Source organism: Bemisia tabaci, chromosome 4, assembly GCF_918797505.1.
Source record: "Bemisia tabaci chromosome 4, PGI_BMITA_v3".
Taxonomy (NCBI): Eukaryota; Metazoa; Arthropoda; class Insecta; order Hemiptera; family Aleyrodidae; genus Bemisia; species Bemisia tabaci.
In genome coordinates this window covers 59,260,237-59,274,115 of record NC_092796.1, presented here as the reverse complement: position 1 = coordinate 59,274,115, position 13,879 = coordinate 59,260,237, and the positions used below count along the sequence as shown (strand labels likewise).

The following is a 13,879-nucleotide window of genomic DNA, read 5'->3' as shown; positions in this document are numbered from 1 at the left end:
CGTATTCATCACGCTCGGTTAGGCCACTTCAAAGATCTGGCAATTTCAGCCCACCGCGACCCGGACAAAGGCTAACAAAATGTTACTCCTACAGCCTCCCAGCCTTTGTGAAATCGCGCACCTAAAACGCTACATGTAGAGCCTCTTTGAACGCAAACTCCGTGTTTCACGCCCCCGGCAACTTTTAATTTCCGGGACAGAGCGACAGCCCCCCCCCCCCCCCCCTTCCCCGGTTTCACCTTTTATCATCATGCCTCATCCAAATTGCCGAACGCCAAAAAAAAAATCCGGTCTTTCTTGAAGCAGCGAGATGGGTCAAAATGGTAGTTCTGATAATTGCCTATGCTATGCTGGATCTTCAGCTCCCGATGGTAAAACTGCAGAAATGCGTGTATCTGTTTGCAGCGTTGTAAACTTCCTGTCATACTTCGTTTTCTACACGGAAAACTACTGAACGTCATTTTTGGAAAGTTTCAGTGATTTTTCTTCTCTTTATGAAGAATATTCTGTGAAGATTTCAAGCCAGGCTGTCGGTTCGGTCTCCTTATAAAAAATAAATTCTTTAGCACGGCTGAGTATTTGATCTGCGCTGGATAGCCTCATTTTTCTTACACATATCGCGGCACATAAAGTAAAATGAAAGCATTCTCTTCTGTAATTTCGCAATTCTTTTAAGGTGATTCGTCAAGCTCAAATGAAGTGGTCGAAGTGGAGTGCGATATATCGCATCGATTAGGTCAAAAATCTCGGCAGGTTTTGAATTTTTAGCGAAAAAAAGGACAATAGCCCCTGCGCATGAGCCTAAGGAATCATTCTAAACCCAAAAATCAGCAAAATTCCGAGAAATGAAAGCAGAATAGTGTTTGGAAAAAAACCTCGCATTCGATACAGAAATTGATGGCTGAATCGAATGCGAGGTTTTTTTCGAAACACAACTCTGCTTTCATTTCTCGGAATTTTGTTAATTTTTGGGTTTAGAATGCTTCTTTAGGCTCATGCGCAGGGGCTATCGTCCTTTTTTTCGCTAAAAATTCAAAATCGACCGAGATTTTTGACCTAATCGATGCGATATATCGCACTCCACTTCGACCACTTCATTTGAGCTTGACGAATCACCTTAAAAGAATTGCGAAATTACAGAAGAGAATGCTTTCATTTTACTTTATGTGCCGCAATATGTGTAAGAAAAATGAGGCTATCCAGCGCAGATCAAATACTCAGCCATCAATTGACAAACACTTCAAATATGCATTTCTCTGTGCAAATTGTAAGATTCAGGTTCAACCCACGTCAAAAAATGGCAGTTTGTACAAACTCTTGACTTCTATTAATACCTATCTCATTCTCGCTGAAGTGTACCTAAATCATGCATGTTCATACGAGTCCCGGATGAAAGTGAATCTCTAAAATGCCAGTTCAGAAGAGGCTAATTCACATCGATTTGTGTTCAAATCAGGATTTTGCTAGATATTCCACACTTTTTCGGCAAATCTGTTTGTATGATACAGTTCACAGTCTGAATAATTTATACCTTGTTTGTGGTTGAATATCAACGCAGAAACTGCAAAGTTGCATACATTGAAGTTTCCGCTTCTATTTAATTTTTAAGAAGGAACATCATGACTTGAAATGCTTACAATATACTCTCAGAGAAGTGCTACAAGTTGAGATACATATTTCTGTAGTTTCACCATCATTTTTTCTTCTTCAATACCCCCAAGGGAATAGTCTGATGCTTACGAATAGAGTCGCACCCCTCTCCCTTAGTGCCTAATTAAGCCAGCCCCAGGTACCTGACCGTTGTTTGAGACCATCAAACTCGAGTCGTCTGGCCGCGCATGGAACCCGAGATATCCCGATCATACAGCGGGCACTACAACCTGTACACCACAGGAGACCAACTTGCACAACAATAGGCACATTGGGACGGCATAAAACAAAGGTTTTCGATAAGCATATCGAAATATTGATCACGAATCGTGTATTTAACCCATAATGAATCGTTTGTATGAACATAACTGGTATTTCTGTCCGACGGAAACAAGAACTAGTAGCTATGACGTAATGTCAAAGTCTTAATCTCGTTTACATCATAGTTCAAGAGCGAAATATGGAAGCAGACAGGCAGTCCAAACCCATTTTGCCGATCCACAATGCAGCAGGCATGATACAGGAGGTAATACATATTTATAGGGATATTCTTGCAAGCATTTTCAGGGTGTTCGTTCTTGTTATACACCTTCATGATGAAGAAAACAACAATGAACACATCCTCCGCCGGGCAGAACTCAAATGTTTTCAATTACGTCTAGACTTAGGTTGAGCTTCACTCTAAAGCAAAAGCATGCAAGTATTGACAAGCTTCAGTGCAATTACGAATCGAAGGAGTACATGAACAGCACCCAGATTCAGTGATATACTACGGAGAAAGATAAAATACCGGGTGATCCGGGATATCCCTATTCGGAGAACCATTGAAAATCGAGTTGTAAGGGCCAGGCCCGCCACAAGGGTGGGGATACTGGGTCCATGGTACCAGGCCGGGCCTTGGACCCAGTATCCTCACCCTTGTGACAGGCTTGGGTTTCAAAACTTAATTTTCAGTGGTTCTCCGGATAGAGATAGTGGACGGGTGGTCTGAATCACCCAGTATGTACCTATACCTACTTATTTATATCAAGCTACTTTACTTGCATTAAAACGAATGCTGAGTAGATGTATGAATATGAGCAGAAAAATTAATCAGTCTGCCGGCAAGCTTTGGTGTTACATGTCATAGGATCAGAAGATGTGTGCTCTTGGAGGGATGAAAAACAAAGAACTTCATAGGACTCTTTGTCAGTATTTACCTTAGACAAGCAAATTTATGGATGTAGCTGATAATGAAATTTCCTCACCAAGAGAAAAAGAAACTTAACCTACACTAAACATTCGCGATGATACAAGCTAAACTAACAGAAAAATAATCACAGGAGGATCGGACTTGAGTGTATGAAAACGAAATACGTATTAGCGTTCGTTCGGCATGGTAAACGTAAACGTAGAAAACATGGAGACAAGCACACTTCGGTGAACTTGCGACACTCGCGCGAAAGCACAAGATGCGGAACCACTGCACTTACAAATAAATTAGAAATATTTCTTCATAGTAATGCGTAGTTTAGAATTAGGATATGAAAACTGTAAATCGCTGGTATAAAGAATGAAGAAAGAGAAAACACACGGACACACGACGAAAAAACACTTCACTGATGGACGTGAGCGGCGTGATTGCGAGCCCGAGTGATGGTGAGGATTTGGGTTTGAAAGAAAGCTGGAATGGAATTTAATCAGATTAAGAACTTTGTTAGGATCTAAGGAAGAAAAGGAGGGATGAAAATTAACTTACAGTGTGGGAAGGCGATGAAATTTAGCTGAGAAGCTGGAGCGACTTCAATTCACAAGAATACAGAAGCACCGGGTTGGCCACACAGGATAACTGAATGGTAAGAGGGGTAAGACAATAAAGCGACGCACAGAGGTTTGACATGGTGGCGCTTGATGAAAACTGACGTCATAAAGTTAGTAGGGCGCGAAATTTTTCAGTTTCAAAGAACGAAGTTGACCTTCAATAGTCAGTCTTGTGATTTGATTTTATATTATTTTAGAAATATTTTTTTAAAAAAATGAATTCAACCCACATTACTGGCATAAGACAATATTTTTTCCAGGGTACAATTGGGAGGAAAAGCTATCAGTGGATGTACCCTAATAGGGATACCCCCCCCCCCCCCATCAAGTTACTCTAATTGGATGCAGAGGTGTAGTAAAATTGGGTGTACATAAAAATGAAGTAAATGACCAAGAGATTATGTTTTTGTTATAAAAATAACCAACTAAAATTTTCAAGTGACATCTCATCCAACATGGTCGTTGCATTTTGGAACATGGCAAACTACTATTTTTGAACTTCGCGGGCCCAACTGAAACTTTACAGTAAGCTAAGTTGCCGTACAGCTAGGCGCATCTTAGGTCTGAGAATCCCCCACCCTTCCCTTGGCACCGGTCCTGCCTGTTATCAAGCTCTACATTCTCTGTGCTTTTGATGACATTCATGACAATAATAACAAATTGAAATTGATAAATGATAACACACATAATACTATTTCCTTAATACCTAGTAGTTACCTAGTGAATATTTTGTGATTCAATCAGTGTTAAAGCATGACAGAAATTCGAGACTTTTACAATTCTGATGATTTGATAGTGAAAATCTCTACCAATGTAGAACATTTTCGTAAATTCTGTATGTAATTGCTCGCAATCACCATAAGATGGACAGTTTTACTAAATACGTATTTACGCCAATTTAATACTTAATTTACAATTTATTGTATCCTTAAACTAGGTTCTTAAATCTTTAAAAGTTGAGAATCTTTTACACTCATCCTCCGCTGCGATATCACACCAATTATTTATTATTTGTTCTTCATCCGCATCCATCTACTTTTGTATCACGACAAATCATATTTGAGTCGATACCTACCAGGCGGAACATTTTCAGGAAACTAGTATGGTCAACTCAATAGAGGAAATTCTTCATCTTATTGAAAGACTACTTGTTATTGTAAGTATTATTTTTCGACAGTGAGACTACCTGACCACGTATCTCGTTTTGCAACATTGCAGACTTCCTGTCTTACCTAAGGTGATTCGTCAAGCTCAAAAGACGTGGTCGAACTGGCATGCGATATATTGCATCTTTTAGGTCAAAAATCTTGGTAGATTTTGACATTTTAGCCAAATAGAGGACGATAGCTCCTGCGCATGAGCCTAAAGAATCGTTCTAAACCCAAAAATTGGCAAAATTCAGAGATATTACAGCAGGAAAGTGTTTGGTAAAAACCTCACATTCGATTCAGCTATCGATTTCTGTCTCGAATGGGAGGTTTTTTTCCAAACACTAGTCTGCTCTTAATTCTCGGAGTTTTGCCAATTTTTTGGTTTAGAATGATTCTGGATGCGCAGGGGCTATCCTCCTTTTTTTGCTACTAATTCAAAATCTGCTGAGATTTTTGACAAAATCGATGCGATATATCGCATGCCAGTTCGACCACGTCACCTGAGCTTGACGAGTCATCTTAATTTTTTAAATAGAAAACTGCTCAACATCAATTCTTGAAAACCTTTGTGTTTTCTTTGCTTTGTACGAAGACAACTCGGTGAAAATTTCAAGAAATGACATTGATTTGTTCTCCTTTATTAAAGTAAAATGGGAGCGGAGATTTTTAAACACTGCAAATGAGATACATGGTCTGTTAGTTTCACCGTTGATTTATTCTTTTCCTTCCCGGTTGTGCAGTCTCCAGAAAATTTTTAGCGTCACAGCCATGCAGCCTGCTCCAACCCCACATCACTAAAATTCTATTCCCAAGAGGGAACAGCCAATTCAACTGGAAACAACCCTGTGAGGATTGGGACAATGTCTCCCTTTCTGAAATGTTAAAATCGAGCGAGAAAATTAGGATTCTCCTGAGTCCAGTATCTACTTGAGATACTATCTTCAACTTAAAACTGTGAGTCATTTAGTGACCAAGTTGCATTTAATAAGGAGAGAGAGCTCTGCCCCTATCCTCAGGAGACTATTTTTACTTTGATGGATGTGCTGATCGGAGGAGGTCAGCAGGAATTTCCAGGAGAGATCTGGTCCATAATGACAGAGTGCGTCAGATCCTGGAAGTCGAAAATGACATTGTGTTTGACGCCATGACCAAATAGCTTATCTGGTACGGTCATTTCAATAGGATGACGGAAGAGAGGCTGCCGAAAAAGATGCTTGATTGGGTGCTTCCTGGGAGGAGACAAAGGGGACACCCAGTAAAAGGGTGGCGACAGGGGGTTTTAAATGAAATAAGGGAGTGCCAACTCCCCGACGGGTTGTGGGAGGACCGAGTTTTGTGGCAGTTAGGCGTCACAGAGCACCAGAGAGCACAATGAAAGCGACTCTTATGCATGTGTAGATATACTGATTTCTTAAAATTATTCGCAAAATCATCCATGGGTATAGTTATAATTTAAGATGAATCTTCAGCATTGCAGAGGTCGCGCATTATATGTTGAGACAGATGTCAATCTCTGTTTAGCTCTGAATCAGCACCACTCAACAGGTTAACACGAGCAGCCAGATGGCACCACTGATGAGTGGTGACATAGACAATACTTACATCGACATATGTTTGAACATACCCTAAGGAGCGGCGAGCTCCGGAGAACGACCGGATAATGGATCACATTTGATGAAACTGCTTCATGGGCTGTAAGGAAGTGTTACAGGAAAGAACTGCAGAGCAAAAAAGGAACTTGGATAGTCTGCAGCTTCTTCTTTTAGGAGAGAAGTGTTCTGCTGTTAAAAAATTATAATGAGCTATGTTCCATGAATAAATCTTGAATAAATTCTTTTACGAATTGATTTTAAAATAACAATTTTTCTCTCTGTTCCAGTTAAAAGAAGGAAGAATGCTGAAATCATACATCTTAACTTTTTGCCTCCAAGAGGTGGAAATCGACAATGGCATCATCATATTGGTTCAGCCTTTCATCGCTGCTCTTAAGGTGAGTTATTTTGAAAAGCAGGGCTTCTTTTTTTAATGAGCAATCAAACTTAAAAGGTCTTTAAAGTTTTTCAGCAGTGTTTGTAAAAAGTTGAGTTTTCTAAAACCAATTTATTCTTTGAGGTTCAGAGCATGGGCAATAGATGAATAATTGGACGTATTTCTACCAAACAGACCTATGTGCAGGTGAGAAATATGGGGTGTTCTCTAGAGAGCTGCACAAGAAACAATGTAAAAGTGGGCGTGATTCCTTTTGAAGAATTGGAAAAGCGGGATTTTACATTCTATCAAACAGACCTATGTGCCAACTGACCAAGGGATATATGAGCCACGGCATGGTAAGAGAGCGTTTTGGACAGGGCTCATGAGTAAAGCGCACCGTCGACGAGCTCGTCCTCGTAACGCGTATCGTTCGTTGCCGCTGACGTCACTGGCGCTTTATTATTCTCATTCACTCTTACGCAAAGAGAACTAACAAGCACACCCCATATTTCTCACTTCCACATAGGTCTGTTTGGTAGAAATACGTCCAATTCATCTAGTGCATGCTTTCCCCCCCCCCCCCATCGCCAAAACTGGAATTTTTCGAGCTTAGTATTTTTCTTTGATCGTCTATTTTTCAAATCTCTATTGATTAATGCATTTCTCCCTCCAATTTCAGGATGTATTACTGCAGATGTTTGAAGAATGGGAAATTTCATGGAAGAAACAGTGTTGCCAGAAGAATAATAACCAATTAGTTCCTTTTTCCAACTATAACTCCAGCCGTATTTATACTGAAGAGACTTTGAAGACTGATAGTTCCTGCATGCTGAACTCCACAAGACAAACCCTGTATGAAAAAATAGGGAACTCCAATGATCAAGATCCAGTCACGAAATGTCAGGAACCTACACAACATGGATTGCTAGAGAACACATGCATGGAGTTTGCTTCAAATCAACGATGTCAAGATCAAAGTATTTCAGAAACTCCTAATGCATCTTACAGTCTTCCAAATACATCCTCCAGCATTCCTAAAAACGAAAAAGCTATTACTGGGGCTACCCACTTCCCCTTGTGTTCCGAATTGAATACAGATTCTGAATCAAGCGCAGGGAGTACTTTTGATGACAGACCTTCATCAGGACGTGTTAGCCCATCGTTTGAAAATATATTTTATCCTAGAGTTCATCTTGAATTAGATCATGAAGACTTGTCCCGTGCTGGTGATAAGAACAGTCAAAATACAGGAATTAGCAACTTTCCGACGAATGATGCCTGCTGTCACAGCACTTATCTGAAAACTAAAATTCAGTCAAATTTCAGAAATATCTCTCAAAATACTCTTGGAAATGAAAGCTATAAAAACATTCATTATGCTAAATTATACTCTCAAGTTGATACTGCATCACACCCCACGGAAAATAACGAAACTAATTTAAACTTTTCAAATAAAGAGAGCCACATTTTCGAAAATGCTTCTTTTCCCAGAATCTATTCTCATTCGGAGTCAGATAATCTGTCAATCGTCAATAGTATTAATACGCCCAAGAAAGGCTTTGCCAATGAAGATGTAACATCTCAGACCGAAACACCTTTGAGCAAAGGCGAGAATATTTTTCAAAATGTCGCAAGCCAGTCTAGATTCAGCCATGCTGCAGATGTGAATATGGGTAGTTCAGTTTTAAGTGATTGTAACATGCCTAATGTCAGTTCTTTCACAAACGCTCCATCAAATACTCTTAACGTTGACGATCTGTCTCTATGTGTGGACCATGATACCGTGTCTAAAGAGACTAACCATCTAGGGTCTGTAACTGCTACGGACGTAAATGAAACCTACTCAAATAGACAAACTACTATTGACTCCTCTGTATTGAATAATTCATCATCAAGTTTCCCATCATATTGTTCTTCAACAGCACCAAAAGAAACTCAGTCATTTGGATACTCTCATGTGAAGTTCAAGTCAAAAAATGTAAGAAACTTAAAGTTCTAAGTGTTCCTAAATATGATTCGTATGAAAGACATTAAGATGAAATTAGGACTTTGCACAAGATGTCTATAAATGACTTTTAAAAGAGATTTTTAAATGTTCCATTTGAGACACACATTTTTCTCATCTAGCCATTGATATGAAAGTCAACCAATGTGATTAAACGTCAAGATATAATGTAAAAATGTCATCAGTACTCATCATATCCTCTTTAATTAATTTCTGAAAATACTCACAAAACTTTTACTAGTCCTAAAACTCATACTCATAAAACTTTTCTCAACGTCTGTATCTTCCTTTTGAATCATTGGGCAGAACAAAATAGGTATGTGTTCAATTCAGCGCACTACTTTGTAATCAGCTTATCTGCAATACAGTTGGGAGTAATCAATACGTAAAAGATGTCCACCGATCAAAGTGATCGTAGGCAATAGATTTTCAGATTTTGAATTGTGTTACGCTTTGAGGCTTTTGAAAAGCTGTTTTCTGTTCTCTACCTTTAAAACTCATATTTTTCCTTGTAATTCAGAATTAATATTTCTTTTCAATGTTTTCTAGGTACCTGAAAAGGAAACAAGTTCTTGTACGTACCAAGCATTGAATGTATTGAAGACACCAATAAAAGAAGGGGAACATTATAAACAAACTCTAGTACATGGTAAGTCTACAAGTGGCTAAGGTCATGTAAAAATGTAATACTGGAAAACTGAAAAAATGGAAGTAATAAACTGTGGATGCAACTGAATTGAGCAGATCTATACAACATAAAAAGTTCACTTCATCGTGGAATTACTTAATAAATGCTCATGATCTCAATTAAAATCTCTCATAAAATTGGCACATTAGTCCAGTGAATACTCCAAATTTCCTATTCATGAATTTTCTTCACAATTTATTTGTATTTCAGGAAAGAAAGTTTTCACCTGCAGCTATTGTAATGAGCCCTTTCCTCGCTTGGGAAACATTCGATCTCATCTGGGAAAAGTTCATAAGATCCAGTCTACTCCAATTTTCTCCTGTGGTAATGCTCCGATAAACTTTTCAGTACTTATTCTTCAAGAGGAGCTACCTCAGAAGTGTCTTCACTTTTTCTATCTCTATTACAAAGTTATCTATCTTTTTATTCCTTTATTAAAAATTACATCATTTTTCAGCTTCCATACAAAAATTGCAATCACATGATAAAAATCAATCTCCTTCCTGTGAAGAATTCTTAGAAATAACCTACATTTTCTCTCGCCAGTCTCACCAGTTAGCATTTCACAATACCCGTCCGGCATTTTTTAAAGTTTAACATTGCCTCACCACTACCTTCTCTTTGAGTTAGTATTCAGCAGAGATCGCTAATTTTTGCCCACAATTTTGAAATTGAAAAAACTTAGAGAACCTAGCTTTCCACTGGCCAAGCATACAACTTGTTTTACCCGGAAAACGTAAAATGATTTTTTTTTTCTAACTTTACAACTTTAAAATATTTGTTCTATCTCTGCATCTATCAGTTTTGTCGTTGATAATTTTAATGAATTTCAATTTTTCTTCTCTAATCAAATTATTTTTAAAGCTCTCTGTATTTATTTTTTATTTTGATTCTCTCGTTTTTAATCAAATTTTGAAAAATTACAGATTTATGTGGCAAAAAGTTTTCGAAAAAGATGTCTCTCGCATTGCATATTCGGTCTTTACATGACGGAGTAAAGCCTTATGAATGCCAGTTTTGTCTCAAAAGATTTTCTCAGAAAGTTGTAAGAGATACGCATGTCGCCAGACACACAGGTAAATAATTATTATTAAAGGAAGGAAAATTCAGAGAAAATTTGATCAAGTTTTGAATTTTAGAATTATGAATAAATTAGTTTCATGTGTCGTCCTAGAATAGTGCGTAACTTCTCAGTACTTACATTGAAAGGAAAGAAGATGGGTTGGTCTAGTATTTTTTTCTTCCTTCTTCTTTCTTCCTTTCTTTAAAAAATCTGTATTGCCTTGGTTTCCTATTGGTTTCAGCCATTGGCAAATTATGTAAACCTAATTTTTATTATTATCAAAAAAGAAAGAGAAAAAATAAAATCAGTCGATCAGAGAGCTTTTCTAAAATTTCACTTATAGCTTGAACATCGCTAAATTCTCAAAAAATGGGTTGTGAAATGTGAGATCTGTCAGTAATTCAGCAGTTATAAATTCTTTAAAATTGATTCTGTCATAGGAGATTATCAATATGGCTGTAATGAATGTGGGAAGCGGTTTGCTGCCAAGAACAAATTACGGTTTCATATCAAGTCGCATGGTGAACCTCAATTCCATTGCAACTTGTGTAATAAGTCATTTACCACCAGCCAGTATCTTCACAGTCATGAGAAAACTCATGCAAAATTCGTAAGTTATTACCCAAGTAGTCTCTATTCTCTTCCTGGAAAAAATTAATCAATTGCTAGTATCTCTTTTGAAGATGCTATTACTGAGGATGTATCATTGATAGGGGGTCTGACAATGCAAAGTAATTTTTAGGATGAAACTTCCTTATAAAGATTCTTCAGTTGTCGTTAAAAAAGAGGTATCTCACCAGTGTCTCCATAAGGGAAAAAAGTGGTTTCCGTACATTTGCATTCTTTTTGTATTTTTTCAAAAGGGTTCTTGAAGGAATTTTCCGACCTTCCTAAAAAACAAGGGAGAACGCAATAGTGTATTTCCTTCGGAAAATACACTAAAAAAAGAAAAAGAAATTGATAAAGCTCTTCTTCTTAAAGATTTTTAAATTCTAATGCTTCTTATGTGTGTTTACTCCAGTCGTCATACTTTTCCAAGACTTTTCATAAAGAACATCTCAAGAAACAGAATAATTGAAATTACACACGATTTTATGTCACGAATGGGTCAGATGAACCTTAATTTAATTTCACTGTCTAGTTTTATTAAGTTTTCTATTTGAATTTCACAGACCACAGAAGATGCAAGGATTTGTGAGTATTGCAATACAGTATGCTCCAATGAAACAGCACTATTACGACATCAGCGCTACAAACATGGCAAAGCATTGTTTACCTGTGACTCTCCCAACTGCAACAAATCTTTTGTAAACCGTACCATGTTGTTGAGACATCAAGACCGCCTTCATAATGCCAATAAAATGTAAGTTTTGAAGTTTTTCTTTTTTATAATTTTTTTCTCTCCTTGATTGAGAGCTATGGCCAACAGCTTGGGCGGTTGGACTTTATTCTTATTTTTTTCTCTCCTTGATTGATCCAGTTAAGTTGGTTTGAACTAGCAATGTTGGTTGGGCACTCAGCAAAAATCCATTAAAACTTGGATTAATATCGCAGGTGTTCTTTCAGAATTTCGACGGTGTAAGTCAGCAATCACATAACTCGATTTTTGGCGGTTTTCCATCGGTTAGTTCCACAATTTCAGCTACTTGCCATTTGTTTTGAATTTTGAGATCGCACTTCTGTTGTCATGAGACTAAAGAACTGATGAACCAAATTTGACAAAGAAATTCAACACAAGGAAGGGGTGGTTTTTTTTAGAGGAAACATATCGCATTCGATATTGATATCAAAACTGCACTCAAATGCCATATTTTTCCACTAAAGAAACCACGTCTCTAATAAGTTGAATTTCTTTGTCAAATGTGGTACATGAGTTCTTCAGTCTCATGACAAAAGAAGTGCAATATCAAAATTCGAAACAAATGACAAGTAGCTGAAATTATGGAACCGATTGATGCAATATTTTGCTTGTTGCTCTGACACATAAAATGGCGTCCGTCGAATCATCTAAAACTCTATATTGAGTCTTTATTTAGTCAACATTGGCAAAGAATAGATTTGAAACAGTAATTCGCCATACATGTATCTCAGAATTTAGTGTTGGACCTTAGTTCCACAAACACATAACTCGGTTTTTCGGCCATTTCTCCTGACAGACGAGAATATCATTCAAAATGATGGTAGAGTCTTATAAAGCATCTTATCCTCGCTGTCTTTAAGAATTATTTCCCCTCTACCTTCAAAGATGAGGAATGTAGAGTTTTTCCCTCTCCTGAAAAATCACGTTTTCCGAGTTATGTGATTGCCGACCTGCACTGTCGATTTGTATCATGATATACTTATTTAAAGGGTCGTATTCAGTTTTTTTTTAGTGAATCATGCAAACAATTTCAGCCCTACCATTCGGTTTATGCATTCCAAAATAATCGATTTGCAGTTTTATTATTTAGTATGTAGATTAAGTCGCGGATAACTGTAAACTAAACCAGTATCCTTATCCTGCAAAAGCAGTGCTTGGTATATACAAAGTTTAATAAATAAATAGCTTTAATAAATTATGACCAATATACTAATAAAGGGAGGGTTTAATAACTGAGGTAAGAACTATCACCCACACCTACAGAACTGCATCTTAGACTGAAAATGCACACGTGGATAACGCTGTTAAGAACAACAGCTCAATTGTGTACGCACCTCTCTCTTACAAAAACTCTTCACGTCTGTATGCTGTGGAGTCTTGATTCTTGGGCAATGAATATCAGGTGTGGGCACGCACAGCCTCAGCATGTACCCATGAACCATGACTATAACTAGGCGGTCAAAGTAGGAAGTGCAAATCTCAAGGATCGATTTGTTCCAGGATGTATCAGTGTAAGGATTGTGATAAACAATTCTCCCAAAAAAGAAGTCTACAGGATCATGTAAAGCAAAAGCACATGTCAGGGTTGACCGAGGAACAGCTTCGTCCATTCCACTGCACTATCTGTGATAAACGCTATGCCTATGCCAACAAACTTGCTCTCCACATGAAGACACATACTCAGGTAATAAATGTTTTAAATACATGTGCACGTATTTTCAATTATTCTCATATTAGGGCTGTGCAAATAGTGAATTTTCCGAACGAAGCGAATAGCAAATAATTTCGGCAACTATTCGCGAATAACGAAGCGAAAAGCAAATAATTTAAGTCAATTATTCACAGCTACGAATAGTAAAACGAATAATTAGAAATGACTTTTAAGTCTGAAAATTCGTGAATTTTACAAAAGTCGACAAAAAAAATGTGATTAATTTTTGTAAGAATTTTCCATTTGCTCATACACCTGCACAGAAAACAACAATAGTAGCCTAGGCTGTTAAGAATGTGTTTGAAGATCCCTGGATGCTGGCTTGACTGTCCCTGCAGGTACGTATGCATTCCCGGGATTTGAAGTTAATTGCGCAGGCAGTCAAGCTAGTATCGAAGGATCACCAGACACATTTTTGTATTTTATTTTTTTTAGTGTAAATGAAAATGTATTTATGAACTTTTTTTTTCTACCTCAGAC

General features: G+C 37.6%; 2 protein-coding genes across 5 annotated transcripts in view; one reads left to right on the top strand and one right to left on the bottom strand.

Moving 5' to 3' along the window:
• Positions 1-3,527, bottom strand: part of mub (poly(rC)-binding protein mub) — a 155,558-nt gene extending 152,031 nt beyond the window's left edge. For 3 of the 4 annotated variants that reach the window (XM_019059402.2, XM_019059398.2, XM_019059401.2), the window contains exon 1: positions 3,389-3,527. The gene's annotated coding sequence lies outside the window, so the exon portion shown is untranslated. Of the gene's footprint in view, positions 1-2,849; positions 2,869-3,388 lie in introns of those variants that run through there. The other variant, XM_019059399.2, reaches the window with a different exon arrangement.
• A 593-nt stretch (positions 3,528-4,120) lies between these two features.
• The window catches only part of LOC109042578 (uncharacterized), a 14,332-nt gene continuing 4,573 nt past the window's right edge, over positions 4,121-13,879 (top strand). The window contains exons 1-9 of the mRNA XM_019059403.2: positions 4,121-4,606; positions 6,481-6,591; positions 7,252-8,550; positions 9,127-9,226; positions 9,476-9,589; positions 10,192-10,341; positions 10,769-10,938; positions 11,501-11,691; positions 13,189-13,372. Coding sequence (XP_018914948.2) covers positions 4,553-4,606; positions 6,481-6,591; positions 7,252-8,550; positions 9,127-9,226; positions 9,476-9,589; positions 10,192-10,341; positions 10,769-10,938; positions 11,501-11,691; positions 13,189-13,372 — 2,373 coding nt within the window. The 5' untranslated portion in view covers positions 4,121-4,552. The remainder of the gene's footprint in view (positions 4,607-6,480; positions 6,592-7,251; positions 8,551-9,126; positions 9,227-9,475; positions 9,590-10,191; positions 10,342-10,768; positions 10,939-11,500; positions 11,692-13,188; positions 13,373-13,879) is intronic.